The sequence below is a fragment of the Cercospora beticola genome, chromosome 2 (genome assembly GCF_033473495.1).
Source record: "Cercospora beticola chromosome 2, complete sequence".
Classification (NCBI taxonomy): Eukaryota; Fungi; Ascomycota; class Dothideomycetes; order Mycosphaerellales; family Mycosphaerellaceae; genus Cercospora; species Cercospora beticola.
Window position 1 is genome coordinate 2,228,542 of NC_088936.1, and position 25,499 is coordinate 2,254,040.

Consider the following 25,499-nt stretch of genomic DNA (forward strand, 5'->3'; position numbering starts at 1 on the left):
CTGGAGATGGTCAGCGTTCCCCAACGGGCAGTACTCCACAGAAAAGCGGCGCCTGGAGAGGCGGAAGACGCTTGGAGATGTATTCGTGTACGAGTAAGACAGCTTCTTCTGATACACCACACGACAGTTTTCACATGTTGAGATGGGATAGCGAGGCGTTTCGAGTGGGAGACACGAGCAACGAGGATATCGCAGGTTTCATGACTGTAACAATAGGAAAGCACACAGAAACATCAGAATAATCACTAGTCGCGTCAACGAGCGGCGGCATTTGCCTTCCTTCCGATCTCTCACTTGTGCTTGCCATGTGAACGGCGCAGCACGCTCATTGGACGCAAGCTCGCCCCACCCGCACCTTCCACGCTGCCTGGACTCCTCGAACTTGCCAACTTCACCACTCAACTCACACCACTGACCATCGTTGGATCCATGCATCGCTTTTCCAACACACCACCATCACAAGAAGCAAGATGATACTGGGGCCGTACCGAAACCCGCCTTACCGGACGCCCACACCCAAGTCATCTCTCAGCCCGCCGCCTCCTCATGGTAGTACGCGGAACCCCTCGCCAAAGCGGAAGCTACATCCGGACGAGGCTGATGTGCCCATTGCTGGAAGCGCTGCTGGACCAGCACAATCACTTCGAGTTGACACGACGTGGAATTCGGATGGGAGTCTCGTGGTGCCCGACAGTCCGCGAAGTAAAGTTGCCGAGCGGCTGAAGGACTTAGCTATCCGCCAAGCACGACCTACAAACGCAGTCACCAGTCCACAGCGGCAAAGTCCTTCACAGTCGCCACGGAAGAAGCTCAAACGCAATCCTCATATACGCGACTTGCGTGGAGCTGTGCAAGCGAGGCAGTTATTAGGAGACGCGGTGCAAACTCCACCCCAAGGTGCTGGTCGTTGTGTGGAGATCCCAGACAGCGAGAGTGGGAATACGACGCTTGTTTTGGAGGTCGATGAGACGATCTTGGACGATGAAGACTATGCATGGTTACCTCCCACGCCACTACGAGAGAATGGCATTCGCGATCTGCATCAGGCGATCGATATGGTTATGTCGTCGGAGGACGATGCCGAATCAGATCATTATCAGCGCCAGCAAACGGAATTCAAAACGAGTTCGAGAAACAACAAAAGAATGCTCTCCCCGCCGCCGCCTTCTCCGCTAGGACAGTGCTCACAAGGGACCAACGAGGAAGCGAATCTCTTCTTGAGCAAATCACCTGATTCATCTTTCAGCGATGATGCGACCAGCTTCGACCCGGCGTCTTTAACATGGCAAGATTCAGAAATTACTGGGCATGAAATTACTTCTCCGGATGATGATGGAGAGGGTATCAACGGAATTGGCTTCAGGCCTACGCCTGCAATTGCTTACGCGCGGAGTCAGAAACGGAGGCAGCAGGTGGAAGGTTGGAAAGCAAGAGAGGCAAAAGAAGCCAGACAGAAGCGGTTGGAACGAAGACGTGGCTCTGGGCGAGGCAAAGCCATCGCCGGTGGTGGTATCGGCTTGGATGGAGCAAATGATGGATTGGGGAGTGACGGTGGCACTACGCGAAGGACTGTGCGGTTTGCGACGTAATCGCCCGGCCGCATGGGCGCAACGAGAGATGTTGATGACTTTCTAACGAGCGATTGAGATATGACGCGCACGAATGGATAAATGGGCTTTGATCGGATACGCAGACCGGTCATCAGACATGACAGAATCGAGAATTGAAGTGCGATGAGATAGCTAGCGGCTAGTCCTGGAGAACATTCAACTCAATGCATATGAGCAAGCTTCTGCCATAGATCGCACGAATGTTGGACGAGCTCTTGCCGCCTACACTGCGACAAGCACCATCGATCCCAGCCTCTTCACATTCTCGCACTGTTTCTATGAAGAGCTCTCATCCGCAGCCGTGTTCCGCCCGCCCTGAAGCCGCTCACGTACACTTGCTGCCCTCTCGCTACATCACCTCTGTACTTTCCTCCCCGCATATCCGCCAAGTGATCGCACAGCCCAGACCGCATGACCACCACGCGGAGGACACGGCGTCCCGTTCCAGCATAGCTACCCCCAGTACACGATGAGGCTGAAGCAAGGAACGGGAACATTCGGCTAGACATGAGTTGCACCGTTTCCTGATCTTCACGACATGCAAATGAAGAGCGGAGGGAAGCGTGGATGCGAGCAGCCTTCATCCCGGGTACTGTTGATGGTTGGGATGCGTTCGCATTGCGAGCGAAAGCGACCTGAGTTGAAATGACCCGATGCCATCACGATGATCGAGGGACGCCGAGTTTCGAGACATGGTGGGGCCTTTCGCGACTTGCGACAGCGTATGTCATTGCCGACGTAAGTATGGTATACATGTAGAGACACGCGACAACAATGTCAGCAAGCTCGGGTTCACAGCAGCAACAGCAGCAGCAAGCAGGTGCAGTTGGTGGAGGCAACGGCGAGCGAGGGAGAAACCGGAGTGGGCACGATGTGCATCTGCAAAAAGGCCCGCAAACAGATCGTGCTAAGCAGAAGGACCCTCGGCGACCGAGAACTATGATTGGCTGGACAGTGTTGGCGGGAAATCCATGCAGGTGCCCCTCTTGCGCGGTTCGTCGAGAATCTGGGACGCGACTTTAAAAAGTCTAGCAAGGGAAGCTAAGCTTGGAGCGCGGGCGTGAAAAGCTGTCTACCGCCTTTTTTTGCCTTGACTCTTCGCTTTCAGTCCTTCTTCCCATTGTTCTTGCTGTGTGGACTGAACGACTTTCCGAGCAGAACCAACATACACCAGTTCCTCGTCAAACAACAACGACAGCTGCAAAAATGGCCGCCAACGGAGTCAATGGCGCCCACCTGGCTTTGCCACAGAGTCATCAAGACCTGATGCAAAAGTCTCTGGTCGAGACCGACCCCGAGATCGCGTCTATCATGACCGACGAGATCAAGCGTCAACGCGAGTCGATCCTCCTCATCGCCTCCGAAAACGTTACTTCCCGCGCCGTCTTCGATGCTCTTGGGTCACCGATGAGCAACAAGTACAGCGAAGGCTACCCAGGTGCCCGCTACTACGGTGGAAACGAACACATTGACCGCATCGAGCTTACATGCCAGAAGCGTGCACTCGAGACTTTCCGCCTCGACCCCGCCAAGTGGGGTGTAAACGTGCAATGTCTGAGTGGCAGCCCTGCGAACTTGCAGGTCTACCAGGCGATCATGCGGCCACATGATCGTTTGATGGGTTTGGATCTGCCTCACGGTGGACATTTGAGCCACGGATACCAGACACCTTCGAAGAAGATCTCCGCCGTGTCAACGTACTTCGAGACATTCCCATACAGAGTCAACCTGGAGACGGGTTTGATCGACTATGATCGCCTCGAGGAGAATGCTCTCATGTACAGGCCAAAGGTGCTCGTTGCTGGTACTTCAGCGTACTGCCGTGAGATTGACTACAAGAGAATGAGGGAAATCGCGGACAAGGTCGGAGCATACTTGATGATGGATATGGCACACATTTCTGGTCTCGTTGCTGCTGGTGTCAACAAGTCGCCATTCGAGTACGCCGATATTGTCACGACGACTACCCACAAGAGTTTGCGTGGCCCTCGTGGTGCCATGATTTTCTTCCGCAAGGGTGTGAGGAAGACTGAGATCAAGGCTGGCAAGGAAGTGCAGGTTCTCTACGATCTTGAGGGCCCAATTAACTTCTCTGTCTTCCCTGGTCACCAGGGTGGCCCACACAACCACACCATCACTGCTCTTGCTGTTGCACTGAAGCAGGCTCAAACGCCAGAATTCTTGCAATACCAGCAGCAGGTCATCAAGAACGCGAAGCAGCTCGAGAATTCGTTCAAGGCCAAGGGCTACAGACTGGTGACAGACGGCACAGACAACCACATGGTTCTCCTTGACCTCAAGCCTCTCGGCCTCGACGGTGCTCGTGTAGAAGCTGTGCTCGATCAAGTCAACATTGCTTGCAACAAGAACACCACACCCGGTGACAAGTCCGCTCTCACACCTTGCGGTATCCGTATCGGCACGCCAGCCATGACCAGCAGAGGCATGGGCGAGGCAGACTTTGACCGAATTGCGGGCTACATCGATCAATGCATCAAGCTCGCCACCAAGGTGCAGTCGGAGCTGCCCAAGGACGCCAACAAGCAGAAGGACTTCAAGGCCAAGCTTGCTGGTGGCGCTGCGAACGTCCCTGAGGTTGGCACGCTCAAGGCGGAGATTGCTGCCTGGGCCAGCACGTTCCCTCTGCCAGTCTAAGCAGTGGTGCGGTTGTATGCATAATTGGGCGTTTACATGGGGACACTGGGGGCCAAAAAGATACTACTACCTTCAACACAAGCGTGGTGTTGGGGGGATAAATGCGTTATGAGTTGTGCGGCGTTTCAACCTGCTGCTATGAGGCTGTTTATGTACTCTGAAAACAATGATATCCACGAGCTGTAGCTGTAGCTCCTGTTTGCCAATAAATGTTCGTAGCGTGATTCGCTCAGCGGCCCATGCATGTAGCTGTGAAGAAGGGAGCGCCTCGACCGTTCGACGATCGGAGAACTCGAAGGTCCCTGAAGATGTGACGTACCCGCGTAGCAACTTCCTTCTTTGTCCCACGTCGTCCGTCCCTCCTTCCAAGTGCTGGACTAAACGCAAACACAAACCTAGGCTGACATACACACCTTGCCGCTCCGAATCCGAAGTGTGAAAAGCAAAGCAATCCTATCACTCAAAACTTCCCGCTCCTATATACGCGCAGTCGCGACACATTCGCAACTGAACCACTTCCCACCACCATCACCCCCTCCTCCGCCGCGATGTCCAACGCGCCGACTCTGATCAATCTTCCTCCGCCGCCGAGCGATCCTCAAACTCCCAGCGAGGTTCCGTATGTGCAAAGAGCAGCCTCCCGCACAGCGGTACATAACTGACTCGCATCAGATCGCGCAGCGGCACGCCCAACTCGACCACCACCTCCATGAGCGAGCTCTCCACAGTCGCAATCAAAGACGGTCACCGCGGCCACCTCCCCCACCACCAGCACAGCCAAGGGCCCTCCGGCCTTTCCAACCAACTCGACGCCGAACGCGCTGATCGCATCTCCCGCCTTGCTGGCCTCGAACGCGTCACCACCGCTCGCAACCCTCAGACACCAGGCAGCACCGGCAACCTCACGCCCGCGGGTGGTGTGCACGGCGCCCAACAAGTACCACCCGCTGTCAGCTATTTCGACTCAACTGGCAACCCAGCTCTCGGCCGCGAACGTAGCACCGTCGGCAGTGCCTCAGCTACCGGCTCCGTAGGCGCTCGCACTACATGGGCCGGCAGCGAAGCAGGCGGAGACTTTGACAAGATGTCCGAGAGTCAAGACATGGACATGGACACTTCGTCCGTGGGCGGCATGAGCGATATGGATCGAGACACTGGTTCGCTCGTAGGTTTTGGCGAAGGAGCTCGAACACCTGCGCGCCAGAGCACCGTGGGTCCTACGAGCAGCGGTGTACCCGGCAGTCGATCGGGTCCCGGTACCACGCCAACTGCGAGCCAAAGCCGATTTATCGACGGGATGACATATGACGAGGGCGTCGTGGACACGAGTACGTCGGGTGCTGGACGTTCGGGTCAGCAAGAGGCGGAGCGCATTATGCGTGAGAACATGGACACGACGAGCGATGACCGCATGGGCCCATCTGGCTCGAACATGGGAAGGCATCAGGGGCCTGACCTGGGACGGTTCGGATTTGAGAAGTAGCGGCGTTACAAAATCCAGTACAACTGACCGGCTCCTTTGACGGTCTCTCTGGTACGATGAGAAAAGTGCTTCTAGGCGCTGCTGGACAGAGCTTGCGAGAAGGCGAACAATTTTGGGCGTTAGGGATGGGCGGAGAGACCAACGTGAGCGACATGATTATTCTGTGAGGTTCCTTCACGGAGAGATGAGCATCTTGCTCGGGGATTGGCAACGGGAACAGGTCACTCGGATTGACCAGATTAGCGTGAGGTCTGATGATATGATACCAAGAAGAAAACTTACCGGATCAGCAATAGCTTCTCTCACTTCTGAAAGCCGCTATGAGCTATATGCTGAGTCTATGGAGAAAAATGCAAATGCAATGTATGATGGCGACGACGATCGTACATGGAGGAGTTGCTCTCTCCTTGCAACGATAGCGTGCCTTTTGGTCATGAAAGTCGTAATGTACCATTTCTCCTTCCAATTATATTTCCGTTGGCCTCGTTCCGCCATACCCATCTCTATCGAGCCACTTCACTTTCGCACGTCTTCCTTCCTCGCCCCTCTTGCGACCGCCACTCTACGACGTCACTTTCATCTTCCCTTTCCTCAAATCCACCACTTCAAACTGCAGACCTGGCCCTTCAACCACGTGGCCCGGTCGAAGTGCATCCGTGTACAACCGGTCCTCGTCGTGCGTGTGGAAAATTCCCGGCTTCCTGCACTCCAGCACATGTGGCAGGCCAGGCGGGTCTGTCAAGCGAAAAATGCCCCAGTCGGGATTATGTCGTGGTGCACAGACGATTGCGATGGCTTCGGGCAACATGACTTGGTATCCGGAGCTGGTGTGAAGGTCTCGTGAAGAGAGAAAGCAGGATTGCGAAGGGTGAGTGTGGATCCAGCCCATGACTAGGAGGTCATTGCTGTCGCAGTAGGAAAACAGATCGATCTCACCTTGGTCGGTGGTGTCGCACGTGTCTGAGGTGGAGGTTTGGTCTGGGATGATGAGAGTGTTGATGAACAGGGCGTTGGCGATGATGGTTCCGGCGAGGATACCGCATGTTTCGAGGTTGCGGGATGTGTTGGGGTCTGCGAGATTGAGGAATTGGGTGCGAAGGTCCGGTGGAAGTAGGACGGTGCGGAGGGGTGCACCGGCTTCGGTGAAAGCGGTCGGTTTGAAGGTGTACTTTGAGGGCACTTGAGGAGAAGATGGTGGGGGCCCGGGCGTCTCGAGAGAATCTGGTCGTGGGGGCCTGGGAGGAGGCTGACGTCTTGGAAGTTCAGAGGCGCTGTGTTTGTGGAGCGATTCCTTTGCTGGACGAGCAGGTGGAATCGGCATTGTATATCGAGATTGGGGCATGGAGGGCTGAGTCGGTGGCGTATTCCATTCCATACGACTTTCTTTTTGAGGCACCGATGGATAACTGAATGTTGAACTCATCGACTGGTCCCCATTCGATCCATTGCGAGATCGAAGCGATTGTTGCTGCAACTGCTGGCCAACTGCTCGCACACCGTCATCATGTCCTTGTGAAGGTCCGTGTGTACCTGCATAATCGCCATAGTCCGGTGCCACGAGGCCACGACGTCGTTCTGCTACAGTCGCGGCGGGAATGCCTGCCTCCGTCGTCGACTTTCTTGATGCATCGCGACGTTTCAATTCGCGCTGAGCAAGATTGACAGCGAACTCTCTATTGTCCATTGCACTCAATGATGAGATTGGACTCGGAGGACGGCTGCTCATCGAAGCAATTGAGGTTCTGCGAGAAGGATCGTATGACAGTCGTCTTGCGGCTTGGTCAAATTCTTGCTGCGCGCGTTGCCTCTCTGCACTTCGTCTATCCATCGCCTTGGCATAACGCTGGTAGTCCTGGGTGATTCGTGGTTTCCATTGTTCAAGTTTCACAAGGTTTCGCTGGACAGTCTTTCGAGCCTGTGATAACTCGAGCTTGTAACGTGGATCTCGGTAGTCTGGGTGCTCAGGCAATTTGCTCAGAATGAGATCGGCATGGCGGTAAAGATATAGATAAGCAGTGGCTAAATTGCCTTCTTGCTCGCATATGGAGGCCTCGGTGAGGAGCATTTTCGCCGCTCGGAGCCATTGTTGCAGAGGACGATTTGTGTTGAACTCGAATTGCTGCGCTTCTTGCACGAGATCCTCCACGCTCCTCGGAGTGGATAGAGCTGCATGGTGGCGGGACAAAGCCATCGCTGCTCCTGAGACCGCCTTCCTCCTCTTATTCGAAGCTTATAGAAAGATCATCGTCTGAGGCCAGTTGTTTGCCTCCTTGCTAGACGTGTGACTTGGGTTTCGCTCAGCTGACATGGAGTCTGCCTGGGCTTTTGTGATGTCGTCGGTGTCTTGAAGAAGTGCACACCGTTTTGAGTAAGTTTGGGGGCATCTTACTTTGTTGCCGAAACGTGAGGTCGTCGTCGCTGCCTGAGATGACGGGCTCGGGTGCCAAGAGTTGGCAAGGTTCCTCTTTCCGGAAAAGAGCGAAACCGAAATGCATGACCTCTCCATCACGAATTATCCCGCATCGCGACTCTGTATAGACATCTCCTTTCCGTGCTCCTGTTAATGAGTAAGGCAGCGCAGCGACTGCTCCGCAAGCCGAATGAGCTGTCCAACAAGCTGCGAGTTGTCTTCACGCCGGTTGTCACGCCTGTCCCATCAGAGAGCTGGTCTGTTGCCACACGCGCGAAGAAACCCCCAGCATGGGCAGCGGCAGAGAATAAAGCATCGGGAGTCAACTCCGACGAGGCCAACTCAGCCAGGAAGCAGAGTAGAGGACATGACAGACAAGTCTCTCACAGAGCAGACAGAAGCGAGAAGAATGGGCCCATTCAGTCAGAGGCAGGGCGCGTGCCGAAGCCAACAAGAAGATCGAAACCGGCTCCCAGAGATCAAAGGAAGGGACGAACAACTACAGGAACGCCTCAATCGAGGGTGGAATCTCGCGCAACCTCCGCTGTGCTGAGAGCGGCCCGGAACAGGCCAGAAGTTGTCAGTGAGCAGCTTATGGGTATGAACTAAGCTGACAATCGACTCCAGAGCTAGCGCTGACCGAGGACTAGATGATGTACTGGAATACCTCGCGCCAACTCTCGAGCAGTATAAAGGCTGTACTATTATCGATTTACATCCTGGTTCGTGTCTATGGTCGCGAAAAGTACACAATCTGCTCAGGCCGAAAAGTCATCTGCTCCTGGAACCCGAATCGCAATACCAGGAGTATGTAGATGACCTTGTGAACGAGCCGCAGTCGACCTATAAGCACATTGATCTGCCAGGCGCGATGCATCAAGAGATCGCGGCTACCTACAATCAGCTTTTTCAGGACGACGGGCCCATTCCGATCTCAGACCGCGTCTCAAGCTCCGGGCCATTGAACGCAACCCCTCCCATTCTCGTAATAGGGAGCCTGAACCGAAGGAAGAGCCTCAAATACAGCGGCAAATCTTTCAGCGGCTCGGTTGCGTCAATCTACCACTTCTGTTATGGCGCATTAGTGAACGACTATATGCATCGGTTCGGTCCCGCGAGAATGCTGCTCTGGACTCCGGAACAAGATAGAATACATTTTCTTCCAGAGAGAACCATGTACAGGAACAATTCTGAAGCTACTGTCTCCATGGGCATGCATGTTCAGACTGCAGTTGCCGTGGAACAACTCATTGCGAGAAGAAAACTGAACGAATGGAGTTCTCGATCGAGGTGGAGTGGCTTCCATTTGGCCAGCGAAGACGTTGTCCGAGCCCGAGCTGTGCAATATGGCATGAAGGTGCCGGAAGGCCGACAGCTTTTCCGCTTGGGTTCAGATGGCAAATGCAGCCCCAAAAAGCAGGCTGCCACAGACTCCCCATATCAGATTCGTTACAAAACGAAGGAGCAGGTTGGGGAAGCACTTGAGCAGCTTCTACGGCGTTGGAACGAGCGCACCACAGGGCGGCGCTTTCCAATCAAGACTGATCTTCCGCACGGCAAAGTCCCTGTCGAAAAATTGTACCAGTATCTGACGTTTCCGGAGCTGGCGGATGCTTTATGCGAAGATCCATCCAAATCGTTCAAGGCTGCGGCACGAACCAAAACCCGGTCAGACTCGGGAATACAACACGGATCACTGCCAAAATTGGAGATGGAGTCGTCGGCATGGAAGGCTAAGCCGGGCAACTTGACCATGCTGACCGGTACCGACGTCAGAATTGCCTTTTTTGCCGATGCTGCTCTCTGTGGCATTAGCCTCGAGCTCCACTGCAAAATCCTCGAAGAGCATGGCGTCGATGTCACCGAGCTGAAGGAAAGCCTCATAAAGTTTGCCGACACGATTGTGGAACAGGTTGAGCGTAAAAGACAAGTCTACTATGCGGACTTCCACCGACTTGTAGATGACTGGACGTCTTTCTTCGCGCCCTCACAACTTCTGATGGCAGATAGAAGGCATTATGAGCCACTTCAGGCGGATCCAGCTGATTTTAACGCAAACCAGAATCTTTGCTTATTGGACTGCATACCGACAAATTGCGACCTCGAGGTTCCAGGATTGGCGGACCGTCGCCAGGCTGCGCTCGCTTGTAGGGATATCATTAACTTTCTGTATCAATACAGGGGCCAGAGCGTGACATCTGCGCTCGAGAAGTTGGCACCCAATGCCTCGACGGATTTGGTCAACTTGGTGCCTGCGATCACAGATCCGAGGAAGGGTGGCAGACTTGATCCGAAGCACCTGAAGGTTCGACAGCTGACATGCGAAATGCTGGAAGGATTGACAAAAGCTTGGTTCGAATGGCCATTTAAGCCCGATGGCTGGGAGTTGAGTATTTCGATCTCGGATGGCGACTACTCGAGGACGGGCAATACCGGACCTCTAACACCTGAAGCTGTGACTGCTAGCGATGATAGTGATATCCTCGACTAGAACGCGAGAGCTCGCTTGATGTATTATAGTGTACAAAGCCTGTACTATAATTCCATTCGCTGTGTTTCGACTTCCTTCGAATATCCATGCGGGCAAGTCAGCGTTATGTAATCTCACGTTCGGAGGCAATGACAGTGAGAGGCAATTCGGGAAAGTGTCCTTGACCAATTTTGCGCGAGCAGCTGGTGTAAGGATGTCGTACTCCATCAAAATCTATTCCTGGTCGACCTAAATCTAGCTGATCGCGCGCAGCGTCAGCTCCACCGTCGCGAATGTGCCGGCAGAAACAGGCATAGCCCTCAGCAATGTCGGACCAATGCCCCTCCAGAAGCCCAAAGCGCCCTCCTGCGCAAAGGTCTGAGCAAAAGCATTCCTCATCGTCTTATACCTCTGCTTCTCCCCAAATCCATCGGTTTGCATCTTCGACTTGATCACATCAAATGGATACGACGCAATCCAGAGCATTTCACCTGCCAGACCACCGTAGAACGCGACTTTCCAGGTTGGCACTTCTTTCCGGAGAATGTAGCTGCGTTTTGCGTCTTGGTTCATCAGGTATTCAAATGTGAGGAACCAGGCTCCGTATGCTTGGGCTTCTCGAAGGAGGGTCACAGATGTTCCGCGGTAGACTCCTGTCGCTCCAAGTTTGCGAATTACGTCGAGTGGTCCGTTGTAGAGCTTTCCAGCGCCGTGCGGTTGAGTCTGCAGACGGATACGGATGTGCTCGATAGGAGAGGAGAGGACTGTGTTTGCGATTCCAGCGAATGCTCCAGCTGCGTAATATTGGCCATAGCTGAGTGGTTGTGGGAGGGCGTTGCCGAGTGTCTTGTTGACCTTCGATGCATTGGATGCATTGGATGCTTCGAATGCTCGTTTGGCGTAGTTGAAGGCTCCGAACTGGACTGAGACGCAGGCTCCGATACCAATCAATGGTGTGAGAGTGCCCTTGTAGAAGGCCGACGCGCCCTCATTCTTGAGAATTCGTGATGCACAGTCTAGAGCCCCCTTGTATTCTGATGTCGTCTGTAGCCGTACTTTCACGATATCTGGTGGCAATTAGATTTTTATCTTGGTTCCAAGGATCGAGTCTAGCTCACCAAAAGGCTGTCCTGCAGTCTTGATTAGTTTTCATTGCTCTAGAAATGTGCCTTGTGCCTAAGTGCTCGTGAGAAGAGGCGACGTGTCTTGAAGACGCGAATGTATATTATGAGAATGCACAGTCAGAGCCATATCTTACCAATGAGTACTTGGGCAATTCCACCGACTGCACCGGAGAAGAGATCCTTGGCCACATTCGCAGCGCCGCCGACCTCGCCTGCCTCTTCCAACGCGTCGGCCATGGTCACGACTGCCCGGTCGCGAAACGCTGGTTGCTTGACTTTGCGACTGTGGTGCAAAGTGTGCAATTGGCGGTTATGGCAATTTCGACGACGTGCAGTGACTTGGTCAAAACAGTGATCGCGCAATTCCGCATTGACTGTTTCGCGTCAAACTCCCCGTTTCGGGCACTAGTTAATTGCAAATCCGAGATCGCTGCTGATAACCAGCCACAACTCAAATTGTCGTGAGGCGGTGCAGCCATCGTGCCGCGAGACCAGCGAAGGTTTCGCAACAAAACGCCAGCTGAGACGGCGTGGGCTGAGCAGATCCTTCCTCTGGCCGAGCTGCAACAGCACGATCTAGATCCTCGTAGCGGTCAAGTATAATAGAGTGTCTTTCCCTCACCTGCAGCTCACTCCATTCGCATCCTCACATCATCACAGCTTCATCACTTTCGAAAAGAGGGCATTTTGCGAAACAGCAACTCACAACGTCATGGATCCCAACTATAACAATAACTCTGGTGCGAGCGGCATGAACAATAATAACTACAACAACAATAACAACATGGGCTACAACCAAAATTCTGGTATGGGTGGCGGCCCAAATAACAACATGAACAACTACAACTCGAGTATGAGCGGCGGCAACAACAATGGCCAGCCGAAGGAAGACTATCTTGACAAGGGTACGGGCATCTCTTGGCGCAGAACTTTGACAATCGCTGACAGGCTGTAGCTGTTGATGCGGTGGAGAAGAAGCTGGGTGCAATGACTGGCCACAATGTCGACCCCAAGAAGTACAGAGCGCAAAATGAGAAGTTCACGGACAAGCTTCGTGGTCTCTTTGAATCGAAGTCGGGCAAGAAGGCAAGGCTGCCAGTATTCTCTGTCGAACAGCACGAGCTAACAATTGTGCAGCTGCCCAGCAAATTCTCCAACTGATCACGACTACCAGACTTTGATACCCGCCGAATTATGAGGAGCACGGCACTTTGAAACATGAATCAGATACGATGATACCAGTATAGCAACATCATTTACAGCAACAGAACTGCAGACACTTCATTTCTCGTTCGCCGAGTTGTCGGCGCACGACCAACTTGCTCCTTTGCTTGCATTCTGCGAAATTGCGGTTCCCGATGCATAAAGTCCAATACCACAAATCGCAGCTCCAAGCGCGAAGATTGCGAAGTTCGCAATTGTCAGCGAGCTCTTTCGCCAGTTCTTGAACCACATGCCATAATTAATGTACAGCCACAGTATTCCTACTAAAGTCAGCAGTGATTCACAGAATCCGAGGCAAAGGGTGCAACTCACCAGAGATACCGTATGTAAACCAGGATGCGAAAAGGGAGGAGATCAACGAGAGCAAATCGTTGAAGTTTGGAATACTCTCGGCAATGATCCAGGCAATGATCCAGAGTGTGCCAATGATCGCCAACCACGAGCCGACTGCGAGCCAAGTTCGAGTGCCCATGTGCTTCGTGCCACGGAAGATTCTCAGGTAGATGTACTTGCTCGCGACGTGCGCGTAACTGGCATGGTCAGTCTCAGAACAACGACATCGCCTTTGGCTTTAATACTAACATCACACCAGCAATAACGATTGTTGGTAGAGCAATACCGTAAGCCACTTTCTTGACAACAGGAGTAGTTGATCCCAGAGCCGGCGAAACCACTTCAGGTCCCGCGTAACGATAGATGACGATTGCTGCGACAACATACAAGCTGATGTCCCAAATTTGCAAGAAGATGAGCGCTTTTGGGAAGTCCTTTGGATCCTTCAACTCGGAGATGAAGGTGAAGAATGCAACATGTCCGGCATAGGCGAAGATGATATTCGTTACGGCTTGGAAAGCTGGTGCGAAGCCCACGACAACCGTAGCTTTTACCACTGGGTCCGGTTTCTCGATGCCCACTCCAATCATGGTAATAAAGACGGCCGCAACAATGCTGATGAAGGCTAGCATCCTCATTTTAGCAGAACTCCACGACCAAAAGGGCAGAAGGATACTTACACGCAATCGACAGGTAACTGACATTCTTCAACGTACGGGGCAAAGTAAACAGAAACAGAATTATTGTCCCCACAACCGCCCACACAATCGTGCAAGTCGCATGCCCCGTAATCGCGTTAAATGCAATTGTGAAAGTCAAGACATGACTTCCCATTGTGAAGATCAAGAAAATGACCTGGGCAGCACCAAAAACTTCTCTTCCGATCGGTCCAAGCAGAACCTGACCCACATCGGCCATGTTATGCACCCAAGGATATCGTAGCTTGAATTGATACATCGTGTAGCCCGTGTATGTTGCCACGATTCCCAAACCGATGATCATTATCACTCCGGGAACCATACCGACCGCCGCGAGGACGGAGGGAAGAGACAGAATGCCAAGGGAGATGGTTTCTGCAATCATTACCATGGCAGCTTGCCACCAGGTCATGGTGCGATATTTGACTTCGGAGTCTTCTTCATCGCCAAAAGGGTCTTCATCTTCCTTGCTGTTGTCCCAGAATGAGCTTCGTCGGCGTCCACCGTCGTATTTGGGTGGATTCTGTTCTCGCGAAGCGGTCTTCTCGACATGGCCATCGTCGACCGAGGGTTTATGACCGTCGTCAATCGAATACTTCGTATCGTCGGCCATTTTCGAGTGCGAGCGTGGACAGCGTCTCTGCTGCAAGCAGACCTACTGTGCGACTTGACAATAATACAGCAAGGGAACAATGTGGAGCACACGAGCGGAAGCGAAGAGCAGTGCTAGTACTGATGTACAGGAAAGTAAACATACGCCGATCTCATTCTCCTCATGACCACGAGACAAGAGCCTCCTCCATCATCATACCGCCATCATAACAAGAGCAGTTCCCCAAGTGCATGTACTCAATACGCAGAGGATCACCAACGCAAGCGAGAGCAACGACCATCGCGTGCCGCCTAGGTAATCAGAGTGTACGCTCCAACCTGCAACTGCCACGAGCCTCGCACAGCACAGCCGTGTCTACCAACACGAGAGCATCACAAAACGGCAACACGCAATCAAATGCGGTGCACTCGTAGTGGGCGGTGATCGAATGGTCGTGAGCCGCACAACAAGCAAGACATGACGTCGCTCGTACATGCAGAGGATTCGAGCTTGACGCCGATCCGCTTGGCTTTCCGAAAAGCACGCATGCTTGATGAGGCTTGCCATCGCTTCCGCAATTCTTGGAAATATGTCTTGTCTGCAGAGCGTGTGTCGCGGGAATGCTGAAGGGAGGAAACGAAAAGGTCGTGTGAAGAATTTGGATTTGTGCTGAGGGATATCTCATCTTGGACGCATCATGCATCGTGTCTTACCTCTTTCGGCCTTCGCGCTCATCCATCGATATATCCATGCATGCATCATCACGTTTCATAGCTCTTCAACCAAAAAGTCAACAACAGAAAATCAGACGAGGGACGCGACTGCGCATCCTTTCGCTGCGCGAACGCGGCGTTGTATCGACGGCTGGACCAGTATATGCTCATATCTTCTGAAGCCATCGCTGCGTATGCATGCCTCTAATCCGTGTCTTCGTGATGCCCATTAATCGAGGCCGTCCTAGGGACTCAACTTGGTTCACCCGAAGAAAGCTCTGACAGTTTGCTGTGTCTCCGCTGGAAGAGAGCCTAAGAGTTGGTTGGCATCGAGTCCGGCTGTCGAGATCAGCTTGCGACCCGCGCCAACGATTCGTTGAGCCATGGCTCCTTGCAGAGTTTCGGCTTCAAGTGCTTGCGCGATGAAGGTGAAGCACTGAGCTGCTTTGTTCATGACTGCTGGGTTTTGTCTGCGCAACGTTAGCAATGTGTCGATTAGCTGGCATGCAAGAGTGCGACTTACTCGTCAATCAGCTGCGCCAAGAAGCTGTATGCATATGGCGCTGCTTCCTCATCATTCACGACCGGCAATGTATCGACCCAGTGCATGACGACTTCAGAAACATTTTGGACCTTCTTGTTATTAAAGTGTAGGACCTTGGCGATTGAAGCGCAGGCGTTTTCAGTGGCGAATGCATCGTCATCACTCCTGGCGTTTGGTCGTTGTGTGACCTCGAAAAGGATGGGCAAACTGCCGGCGGCGAACTCCGACCACTGATCACCGCCCTTGTGAGCAGCGACGCCGACACCGTAACAAGCTGCTTGTCTGTTTGCAGCAGCATCATCACGCATGCCGTCGACAAGAGGCTGAGCGATATGCGAGTAATAGTTCCACGAAGCAGGTCCGCAGAACTCGAGCACATCGTCCAGAATGCAAAGCGCCCATTGGCGCTGTGTTGGGTCTGCGTTGGTGACGAAAAGGTCGTAATAGTTCAAAAGTCGTTCCCAGTGAGGCAGAAAGCTTTGCCCCTGATGCTTAAAGATTGTGTGGAAAGCCTTGTTCATGTCGGAGAGTAGTGTTTGATCGTCCTCGACGGCGAATTCGTAGTCCTCGCCGGGTTCCTCGCCATCCTCGCGCTCTTTGGCCTCGTCCTCTCGTTCCTTGACACGTTTCTGATAGTCTTTGAGAACAGACTCTGCAGATGAGATGAACAAGGTCATGTGATCGTTTGACAGGCAATCCTTCCCAGATACTTCGACAGATTCGTAAAAGCACTGGTACATCTCGGCGAGAGTTTCAATTGCGGGTTCAGTCTCAAGGACTTCAAGCACTTTCTCGATTGTGCCCTTCCACAACGTCAGATACTCGTTCGAGTTGAGGCCATAGGCAACCTTGAAGGAATTGAGCAGTTGCGGCACGGCCTTGGCGGAAGCAACCCGAACAGGGTCGTGGAAAAAGAAGGCAAGACCGGGGATGGCGACCTTGTCCATAATCTCGAGTACGTATGGCGCAAATCCAGCCTCGAGGTTCTGGGCGTACACTGTGATGAGTTCAATGGCCATGAACTTGTCGTCCAAGGTGCTGGTCTTGATGCCGATATATTTACCCTTGAGTGGCACAAGTTCCCAGCCCTCTTCTTGCTCGATCTGTTGTACGTTCTCTTCATCATCCAGAAGCTGAATGTCTGCTTTGGCTTGCGCAAGCTTCATGAGAGGCGGCATAACAGTCTTCAGGTAGGGCACGAAGTCCTGACCAAGCACACGACACATGCGACCCCAGCAGTGCAGAAGGTAGCTCTCTTGAGGGTCGTCATCGTCGGTGATGCCTTGCTGCACGCCACCAAGTAGGTTGACGAGATTGATGGCATCCTGACCCATGCGCTCCTTGCCAACGGCCAAAGCGATGAGCGTAGCACATTCCATAGCTTTAGCGCGTAACAATCTCTTCTCGCGGTCATTTGGCTCCTGGAGAACGCTGAAGAGTGCTGGCATGAGTTCCGGATACCACTTGCCGAACGTGCTCTCTGCGGAGTCTGCGACTGTAGCGATTGTTGACAGAGCCTGCTCTTGCACAAATCGCTTGGGGCTTCTCAGCAGTTGCATGAGGTTAGTGAGCAGTCGGTCCAAATATGGCTCGAGGATCTCCTTTTCGGCCTCCTCGCAGAAGTTGACCAGAGCTGCAGCCGCATGCGACTGCACCCTCGGCTCTGGCGCTCCCAATGTTTCAATGAGCGCGGGAAGAACAATGCCGTGGTACTTCGTCTGCATGGTTCCCTTAAAATCTGTGCTCATCTGTCCCAGAGCGTTGCAAGCCGCCCATCGAACACGAGGGTGCACATCGCGCAGAGTAGGCAGGAGCAGCTGCAGAACCTGGTCCAATTCGTTTTCCATGATGTCGGCACAGCCTTCACTGATGGCTGAGATGCACATCAGGGCAGCGTGCTTGTCTCTCCAGTTGTTCGATTGCAACATTCGTGGAAGCCAAGTGAATGTTGGGGGCAGCAGGTCCTTGCCACCAATCTTGTTAGCGAGACGATCCATGGTCTGCTCACCGGCGACATGATTCGAATCGCTCTCGTCGAAGTCCACGTCTTCCTGTGCGTTCCATTCTTCAGCGTCGTCATCATCTTGGCCGACGTCTGTCATCATTGACAGACACTGCGTGACCATATCGTTGATGTAATTTTTGTCCGATTTGCACAGCTTAGGATTGTAGTCGGCGAACGTAGCCATGAGCTCGAGCGCGTTTTGCCGTGCCTGGTCATCCAGCTCTTTGTCGGCGATCATCTCAATTGTGACTGTCACAAGCGGGCCAAAAACTCCCTTGAAGGCCTTCGATGCCACTTCAGCAAGCTCAATGACTGCCATTAGAGCCTCGGTCAGGCCTTCTGAGTCGCGCGCCTCTTTCAGTGGCACAAGCGTTCCTAGGATATCGGGTATCAGGCCATAGTATTTCGGTTGTGCCTTTTTGTTTAGCGACTGGAAGAAGGCGGAGAAAGCCTTCATGGTCGCTATCCTAACCTTCATGTCCTCGTCTTTGATGCCCTTCTGGAACACTTGTATGATCACGTCTTCGTGCTGTCTCTCGATGATGCCCGGAGTGGCCTCGAAAATGCGGAAGGCACTCTCTCGCACATCTGCGTCTGTGCTCTGACTCGCCTGGTACAACGCGTTGAGCAGATCTGGCCATGTGTCACGGCCCCCATCGAGTCCGGGGATGCTCTCGTCGGTGTATTGTCTCGCGATCTCGGCGACAGCATCTGCGATTTTGTGTCGGACCGTCTTATTCTGCTCGCCGGCGTAGCTTTGTAGAAGTTTCGTTCGGATTTGGACCTTCGAGTTCGCGTTCAGCTGGAGAAAGATCTCCTTGTTCTCCCCGGACGACGCTTCTTTCGTGGTTCGCGTGGCTATTCTTCGAAAGATGACTGCCGAAAAACTCCTCGTCTAGTCTTGATTAGGTGTCGCTCACAAATTGACGCGTCGAAACTGTACTGTCTGCCACTCACACTCTCATCGTTCGCGCCCTGCATCTGCTCGGCCAAGCCCATCAGGAGCAGGTCCGGTCGTTGTTGCACCCATTCGTTGTTGAGCTGCTCTTCCGCTGCACTTCTTGCCGTGTTGTCGGTGCTCTGCAAGCCCTGGAGCAGTTGTGCCAGTGCAGAATGCACTTCGGCCGGTAACACTGACATGACTGTGTCGGGCTGTTGTTTATGACGGTCCCACTTCTCAGCAGTGCTTGTCACTTATCAACGTGCCCATGCAACTTCACGTCGTCGGTCGTTCGGGCGGTCGTCGCGTAGGGATGGTTCTGTGAATGTTTCGCAACCCGAGTTCGGGTGTGGGTTGTGGATAGCAGGGAAGCGCGACTATTTGTGTTGTGAACAAAAAATGGTCGATCTGAAGAAAGGGTCCGCGTCCCGCCTCGTCTCTTTCCCACCAAATTGACGCCTCGGCGGCAAGTGTGCCGATCTATGTAATCCTTGCACGACAGCGCACTTTCTGCGTCTTGGCCCCCTCGAAATGACGATGTAAAGATCGAGCGGGCAGTAGTTGGCGTATGTACCAACGCAGCCATCACGCGGCCCTTGCAACACCCTGTCTGTGGCAGCCCCGTCCGTTGAATCCATTCCTCGAGTTGCCCTGGCAGAAAGTTGGCCCTCACTTCGCACAGAACATCTGTCGTTCATCTCAATTACAACGCACTACCTGGTTCTAAGTACAACTGCGTGTCCAAGCTTCGTCGCGAGCATCTCGCTGAGCCCTCAACTCCGACTTGCTCTGTCCATCCCATGAGTATCAAACTACAGCTCGTGTCATGAAGCCAAGAAAACTAAACACCTTCCCTTTCCACCCTTAATGCTTTAGTCAACTGCCTGTGGTCAGACTTGGGGGTATCGCGAAAACGCAAGAAAACTGCAATCTGCCCCGCCCCTGTGAACGCCCTGAAGAACCCGCCCCATTGAAAATCATGCTCGTACTGTTTCGCGCCCAACGCGATCATTGTGACGGCCGCGCACCCCGTTCGGTCGCCTTGAGCCGCGTACATCATCCAATATACGTCGTTTCCAGAAAAAGACGCACCCACGTGATCAGTCTTTTGTGGTTCGGAATATCCAGTTGTAGATAGTGATGTTTCGTCCCGCCGTGGTACTTGACCTGATCACACATCCGTAAATGGCTCTGGTGTTGGTCCGCGTCAACTCTGCAAATGGCCGGGTATCAATATTTGAATATGACCACGACTTCCCGAGTATGCCTTTGTACATGGCCTTTCCGTCGGCTGCTGGCTATCACGGTGCTCCTGCTACCTCCACAACAGTCAACTTCGCGACTGTTAAAGCTGCGCATAGATCTGCATGCGCTATCGTGGGATAATCCGGCATGGGAGCGAGACCTCTTTTTCTGGGCACCATGCCCTAGTGTCCAGACTCGTGTGTTGGGGTCAAGCATGATATGCGAGCCACTCTCCTAAATTTACCGCACAGTCGGTTTGCAACTTTCAACTGTTGTCTGGGCTGAGAGGGGGGCTCAAGGGGGCGTCCGCGTCTCCAGACCCGTTCTTTTCGGGATCCATGCCGTTCGTTTGTGCCGTAGGCATCTGTAGCTTGAGTGGTTGAATCGGTTTGTTGTTCGCCATTTCCTCAAGCTTGCGCTTCTTTTTAGCTGCCTGAGCTTGTTCTCTAAGCGGTCTCTTGCGTGGTGAAGTGATCTTTCCAGTGGGGGGCAACCGAGGTTTAGGGAACTTCTGCTTCAAAGGCAAATCCTCATCTTCCACAAGTGCGTCTTCGCGGGAGCTACGCAACTTGGTGCGGAAGTAATCCTGAACCAGACCAATTTGCTGTGGCAAAGTGTCTTGCGAGATGGAATCATATGGGGTCGGCGGCTCAAAGACCAGGCCACCGCTCGTGATCGGCCCTTGGTTTTGTGCCTGGTATTGAGCATGCATGCGATTTTGCAGTAGATGCAGCGGCACGCTGAGAGATTCCAGTCCGAATTCTTCAGCCAGACCAAGCTCACGGAAACCGAAGAAGTCTTCATCAAGGTCTTCAGCGAAGTCGCCGCCCACAAATTGTTCGCTGCCGTCGTTGAAAGCACCAACGCCATCTGCGCCAGCGTGATCGCCCAGAGCGGGTCGCTTGAAAAGAGTCAGCAAGGACGGAGACAAACAGTACAGCATTCGAACTTACCAAGAGATCCGCCAAGTGCGATTTCATCCTGTCATGCATGACGCCCAGTTTATTGCCCTGCCTTTCAACATCGTCCTTGATCCATGACTCCAGAGTCTCGATGTCTAAGCCGTTCTCATCGAGAGTATGCAGTACTTGCTCCTCGACTGTGAATGGTGCAGCAGCGCCATTCTGCGGAGGTTGCTCGTGATACTGCTTGATGGTTTTTCCAATCTTCATGAAGTAGTCGATCGCGACGTCCGTCATAGAATCGAGCGCGGATGGCTGATAGTCCTCAAAACCTGCATGATAGAAGATCTTGCCAATAGACTTCTGCAAAGCATCTCGATTGAGCCAAGGCGCAAGCAGGGGACCGTCTTCGGACACTACCACGGTGCCTGGGTCCTGCTCTTCAAAGGGCTGCGGCTCATACTTCTGAAATTGGTTTTGATAGGTCTGTGAGATATTAGCATCTTCGAACATGACTGCCTAGTCAGTGTTACTCACCTGTGCTTGAATCTGCATCTGTTTGACGACACCTATTTTCGCACAAACTTTCCGTGTCTCTTGCATCTGGCGGATGTTGGCTTCCATCTTCTTGTTGAGTGCGCCGGGTGCAACACGATAGGTCTCTTTGGCAAAGTATCGCATGAACTCGTCCGTCTGTGGCACAACGTATCCCTCAGAATCTGTCATCCACTTCCACTTCGGGTTCAGGTCTGGTATCGCAGAGAGCGGGTGGTAGTAATCAGGCAGTGTAGAGTCTTCTTCGCCTTCTATGCCCTCTGCCAATGTCTCGCCGCCAGCTGTTGCATCAGCTTCGCCGCTCTCAGCTCCTTCTGAAGCATCGGCATCAATCACTGGCTTATCAGAGATCATCTTCTGTTGCCGGATCCACCTCCGCATGCCAGCTTTGCTGCGTAGTAGTGCCGGCTCTTCCGGGTTCAGGTGCTCGCCACGGAATAGTCTGTTGCGCTCCGCTGCAGCTTGTGCTCGGTCTTTCTTCGTGACTTGTTTCCAGGTCTTAAACTCTGTGTCGTCCTCATCTGGATCTTCTGTGCCAGCGCTGATGACAGAAGGGCCATCAACATCCATAAGATCAGCTTGGCTGCTCGCGCCAGCAGCACCGTGAATCCCATTTGGCATGGGTGTTGTCAAGCCAGGAGGGGGTGTGTTGAAGCCTGCGGAAGCAGCATCGGGAATCTCAGAGTCGGCCCGCAGCTGATCGTTGCGCAAATTCGAGGCTTGCGAATGCAGAACTGGTTTCGTGTCAGGTGCAGGGGTCGCAGAAGTGTCTTCAACGGCCACAGATGGACCGCTAATGCTTTTCCTGGTAGAGCTCGTTGGGCCTCCCTTCTTTGGGGCTTTGCGACCTCGCGATGCCATAATAGGCGCATCGTCATCATCACTCTCCTCGTCTCCCGCGTGCAGCCGGCGTTCCTCTGCCTCAACCTCTGCTCGATCGCGGACCACAATCTCAGGGATTAGGGGCGTGAGCTTGTCCGTCTCTTTGCGCATGTAGAGGGCTTTCTTCCTTAACGGATGCGCTGGCTCTGCATTGTACTTCAAGCAATTTGTCCAGATCAAATTTAGGTCGTCGACGAATTCTTTCTTGCTCTTATATGCGAGCTGCTTCAGCTTTTTGATCATGGTGCCGATGTCCATGGGTTTTGTGATGATAGTGTAGTAGTCCGGTGCCTCGCGCTTACTAACGCGAGTAAGGAATGGCTGTGCGTATTCCGTCATTGCCTTGAGCTCCATCAAGACCTTCTCGGCAGCCTCATAGAGCTCTTCTTGTCCGACGCGATCTTCGCTCGCCCATTTACTACGCCCTTTTCGGACCTCCGAGATGAGTGTACGCAGTTGATTGTCCGATGCCTTTACCATGTCTCTCTTCGCATCTATGCGAGCAATCAAGTGCTTCAGAGTCAGACTCGATGCCCCGAGGTCAGCACTTCCTAGCGTTCCCTGAGTTGCTCCACCGGACGCAGCTGGCGCGTTTGAGGTGTTGGCATTGTTTGGGACATTGGAACCCCCAGATATCTCATTGTCCACTTCACGATCCAACTCATCAAGCTTCTGCTGCTCCAGCATTGCATCGCGGTCGTTTTCCAGAGTATAGAACATGCTTTGGAAGCTGTATTTTGCAGCATCGGCCGCCGCCTTTTTCTCTTGCTCCAATTGCTTGCGCACATCTTCCGATGTCTTTGCCTGCTCTGATGTGGTAGTTGTGCTGTGCTTGAGAGTGATCGGGGTCGCGGGTTTGACTGCGGGTGCTGGTGATCGGACTGCGTGCGGAGAGACACCGTTGGGCAAATTCGCTTTTGCTTTCAACTTCAAAGGACTGTCCTTGTCGGTTTCTTCATCATCCTCATCATCCTCGTCATCATCTCCATAGTCATCGTCAATCTGGCGGGCGGCCTTCCGAGGGGCGGAGGCCTTCACGCTGGGCGCGGCGCTGGGCGCGGCGGGTGGTGGCGATTCGCTCGGTCGCTTGGTCGCGCGCCTTTCATTTCCGTTGGCAAAGAGTGCGCTCAACCTGGCTTCCGCGGCCTCCATACGCGCTTTGAGCATGGTATGGGTCGCATCCTCGTCCCCCTCATCCTCCCCATTCGCCGTGGTGGCCGTCATGCTTGATACGCGATGCGCAATTCCATTGGCGCCATTGACCGCGCGATGTATGCCATTGAGCGCAGGCCGCGACGGCGTGGAGCTCATGTCCTGCGCTCCGCTACGTCGCGAGTGTGGTGAATGGGTGCTCCCTCATGAGTTTCGGCAGTTGACAGGTGCGGAAGGGGGTTGAAAAGGGCACCATGGGGATTCAGAGTGTCGAAGAAGTCTACACTCGAAGTGTGAAGACGGCCGGTGATGATTCCGCGGTGGACTCGATGGAAGTGCAGTCTACGCGTGGAGTGAGGTCGCTGAACTCGCTCGGCTTCTCCGTCATGTGGGCTGCCCTGAGCGGCCGTCACTGCTCACGCCTTTCGCACGCGCTCACACTCGAGTCTGGCGCGGGCGTCACGATGCGTTGGATCGGTGGACTGCACAGGTCGACGTCGCCTCGCGGATGCTTGCCACGCGCTGTTGTTCGCCAGCAATGCCCGCGATCCGAACAATGGCCTATTGTCTCGATCGACTAGTGACGAAGCTTGGCAAGATCATGCTTCGACGTCGGTCCGCCGGTCTCGCGCCAGCTTCGCTCTGTGCTGGACTGAATGCGCCGAGCTCCTACTTTGCCAGTTCTTGCTCAAAGCACAACAACAAGATGCCGCAACAATAATGGCTGGTGGTCTTCGAATCCGCAAGCCTTTCTTGGGTATGTTTGTCCACCATCTCACCAGAAATGCGCCGCTCCTGCTTGCATTGGAAGCGACAGCTAACCGAAGCTCTGCCCGTAGCTGCCTTCTCAGGTCTGCTCTGCACGTCCGCGTATCTGGGCTTATCGACGTCAAAGATCCCTACGTATGGACAGAGTGACAAGGGGCTACATTTCGTCGACTTCTTCTTATTGACAGTAGGTTCATGCCACATTACGACCGTGACCAGGCTCGATGCGCCATGCGATTGTCGAGCGCGTGCGTACCATAGAACAGTACTAATGAGAGCGCCAGGTTACGTTCTACTGGATTCTCGAGACCTCGCGACGGCGCGCTGTGAATCTCACCCTCCTTACCATCACAGCGGGCCTCTCTATAGCCGCAGAAGTGATCCAAGGACTTCTCCCAAACGGCCGAGACTTCGATCCGTTCGACATCCTTGCCAACGTTGTAGGCTCTACATGCGGTCTATTGCTATGCAGTTGGTACCACTCTCGCATGCTTGAGCGCAAGAGAAAGAACAAAACGTACGATATCGTGCCAGGCGACGAGGATGTGGACGTAGAATTGGGCGAAGGTCCTGGGCTACGGGATCAAGAAAGCGGCGTTGTAGATGGGCAGACTAACGGTGTTGCCGCAAAGAGCACTGATGTTACCCAAGAGCTGGACAACTGGGATGAGAACGAGGAAGACTGGGAGGAGGATGGAGCGGAAGCTGCGAAGGTTGTCGCTGGCGTTGGCGCTCAGGATGAACCAAGCAAGAAACGAGCTGATTAATGAAGATGTTACGAGGTACCATTTGCTGTTACGAGTAATGTAGGAATGGAAACGAAGTATGATGAGAACCACATTCTCTACTATTCTTCTCAGCTTCGCATTTCTTTGGAGGGGAATGTACGTTGGTCTCGTACTGAGGAGTGGATCAATAGCCTGTGCCTTTCTCAAACGACGCTTTGAAGCTGACGTGCTCCATTACAGCGCGCGCTATCGCCAATCAGAATATTAAGTGATACAGAATCGACGAGCTGACTGGGGCAGGGCAATCTCATTTATCGAAAATGCAGAGACTAACGCGGATCCAAACAGGTTGGAGAGCAAGAGATGATTGCTGGAAGAACGTGCGGGCAGATGAGGTTTCGTACTGTATCATTCGAAGCTATTCATTACTTCGCATACCATCATTTCGTGCCGGCCGATACTCTTG

General features: G+C 53.4%; 12 protein-coding genes across 12 annotated transcripts; 7 read left to right on the plus strand and 5 right to left on the minus strand.

Moving 5' to 3' along the window:
• Nucleotides 1-470: 470 nt before the first annotated feature.
• RHO25_002867 (uncharacterized protein) lies at nucleotides 471-1,589 on the plus strand (the record flags this gene model as incomplete). The annotated part of the gene is made up of 1 exon (XM_023598412.1): nucleotides 471-1,589. One exon carries the CDS (start codon nucleotides 471-473, stop codon nucleotides 1,587-1,589), a length of 1,119 nt encoding a protein of 372 aa, XP_023456369.1.
• Nucleotides 1,590-2,816: 1,227 nt separating this feature from the next.
• Nucleotides 2,817-4,265, plus strand: RHO25_002868 (uncharacterized protein; the record flags this gene model as incomplete). The annotated part of the gene is made up of 1 exon (XM_023598413.2): nucleotides 2,817-4,265. The coding sequence occupies one exon, from the start codon at nucleotides 2,817-2,819 to the stop codon at nucleotides 4,263-4,265; it is 1,449 nt and encodes a 482-aa protein (XP_023456370.1).
• Nucleotides 4,266-4,813: 548 nt separating this feature from the next.
• Nucleotides 4,814-5,748, plus strand: RHO25_002869 (uncharacterized protein; the record flags this gene model as incomplete). The annotated part of the gene is made up of 2 exons (XM_023598414.2): nucleotides 4,814-4,884; nucleotides 4,938-5,748. 2 exons carry the CDS (start codon nucleotides 4,814-4,816, stop codon nucleotides 5,746-5,748), a joined length of 882 nt encoding a protein of 293 aa, XP_023456371.1.
• Nucleotides 5,749-6,310: 562 nt separating this feature from the next.
• On the minus strand, nucleotides 6,311-7,939 carry RHO25_002870 (uncharacterized protein; the record flags this gene model as incomplete). Its single annotated transcript, XM_023598415.1, has 1 exon — nucleotides 6,311-7,939. The coding sequence occupies one exon, from the start codon at nucleotides 7,937-7,939 to the stop codon at nucleotides 6,311-6,313; it is 1,629 nt and encodes a 542-aa protein (XP_023456364.1).
• Nucleotides 7,940-8,311: 372 nt separating this feature from the next.
• On the plus strand, nucleotides 8,312-8,808 carry RHO25_002871 (uncharacterized protein; the record flags this gene model as incomplete). The annotated part of the gene is made up of 2 exons (XM_065602316.1): nucleotides 8,312-8,756; nucleotides 8,786-8,808. 2 exons carry the CDS (start codon nucleotides 8,312-8,314, stop codon nucleotides 8,806-8,808), a joined length of 468 nt encoding a protein of 155 aa, XP_065458388.1.
• A 221-nt stretch (nucleotides 8,809-9,029) lies between these two features.
• Nucleotides 9,030-10,649, plus strand: RHO25_002872 (uncharacterized protein; the record flags this gene model as incomplete). Its single annotated transcript, XM_023598416.2, has 1 exon — nucleotides 9,030-10,649. The coding sequence occupies one exon, from the start codon at nucleotides 9,030-9,032 to the stop codon at nucleotides 10,647-10,649; it is 1,620 nt and encodes a 539-aa protein (XP_023456365.1).
• Nucleotides 10,650-10,883: 234 nt separating this feature from the next.
• RHO25_002873 (uncharacterized protein) lies at nucleotides 10,884-11,989 on the minus strand (the record flags this gene model as incomplete). Its single annotated transcript, XM_023598417.1, has 2 exons — nucleotides 10,884-11,695; nucleotides 11,887-11,989. 2 exons carry the CDS (start codon nucleotides 11,987-11,989, stop codon nucleotides 10,884-10,886), a joined length of 915 nt encoding a protein of 304 aa, XP_023456366.1.
• Nucleotides 11,990-12,464: 475 nt separating this feature from the next.
• On the plus strand, nucleotides 12,465-12,913 carry RHO25_002874 (uncharacterized protein; the record flags this gene model as incomplete). The annotated part of the gene is made up of 3 exons (XM_023598418.2): nucleotides 12,465-12,657; nucleotides 12,708-12,838; nucleotides 12,890-12,913. The coding sequence occupies 3 exons, from the start codon at nucleotides 12,465-12,467 to the stop codon at nucleotides 12,911-12,913; spliced, it is 348 nt and encodes a 115-aa protein (XP_023456367.1).
• Nucleotides 12,914-13,033: 120 nt separating this feature from the next.
• Nucleotides 13,034-14,620, minus strand: RHO25_002875 (uncharacterized protein; the record flags this gene model as incomplete). The annotated part of the gene is made up of 4 exons (XM_023598419.2): nucleotides 13,034-13,236; nucleotides 13,289-13,506; nucleotides 13,559-13,934; nucleotides 13,990-14,620. 4 exons carry the CDS (start codon nucleotides 14,618-14,620, stop codon nucleotides 13,034-13,036), a joined length of 1,428 nt encoding a protein of 475 aa, XP_023456362.2.
• A 954-nt stretch (nucleotides 14,621-15,574) lies between these two features.
• RHO25_002876 (uncharacterized protein) lies at nucleotides 15,575-19,001 on the minus strand (the record flags this gene model as incomplete). Its single annotated transcript, XM_023598420.2, has 3 exons — nucleotides 15,575-15,782; nucleotides 15,836-18,756; nucleotides 18,819-19,001. 3 exons carry the CDS (start codon nucleotides 18,999-19,001, stop codon nucleotides 15,575-15,577), a joined length of 3,312 nt encoding a protein of 1,103 aa, XP_023456363.1.
• Nucleotides 19,002-20,311: 1,310 nt separating this feature from the next.
• On the minus strand, nucleotides 20,312-23,696 carry RHO25_002877 (uncharacterized protein; the record flags this gene model as incomplete). Its single annotated transcript, XM_023598421.2, has 3 exons — nucleotides 20,312-20,947; nucleotides 21,000-21,434; nucleotides 21,486-23,696. 3 exons carry the CDS (start codon nucleotides 23,694-23,696, stop codon nucleotides 20,312-20,314), a joined length of 3,282 nt encoding a protein of 1,093 aa, XP_023455619.1.
• Nucleotides 23,697-24,257: 561 nt separating this feature from the next.
• RHO25_002878 (uncharacterized protein) lies at nucleotides 24,258-25,072 on the plus strand (the record flags this gene model as incomplete). Its single annotated transcript, XM_023598422.2, has 3 exons — nucleotides 24,258-24,294; nucleotides 24,377-24,492; nucleotides 24,590-25,072. The coding sequence occupies 3 exons, from the start codon at nucleotides 24,258-24,260 to the stop codon at nucleotides 25,070-25,072; spliced, it is 636 nt and encodes a 211-aa protein (XP_023455618.1).
• Between the last annotated feature and the right edge of the window lie 427 nt (nucleotides 25,073-25,499).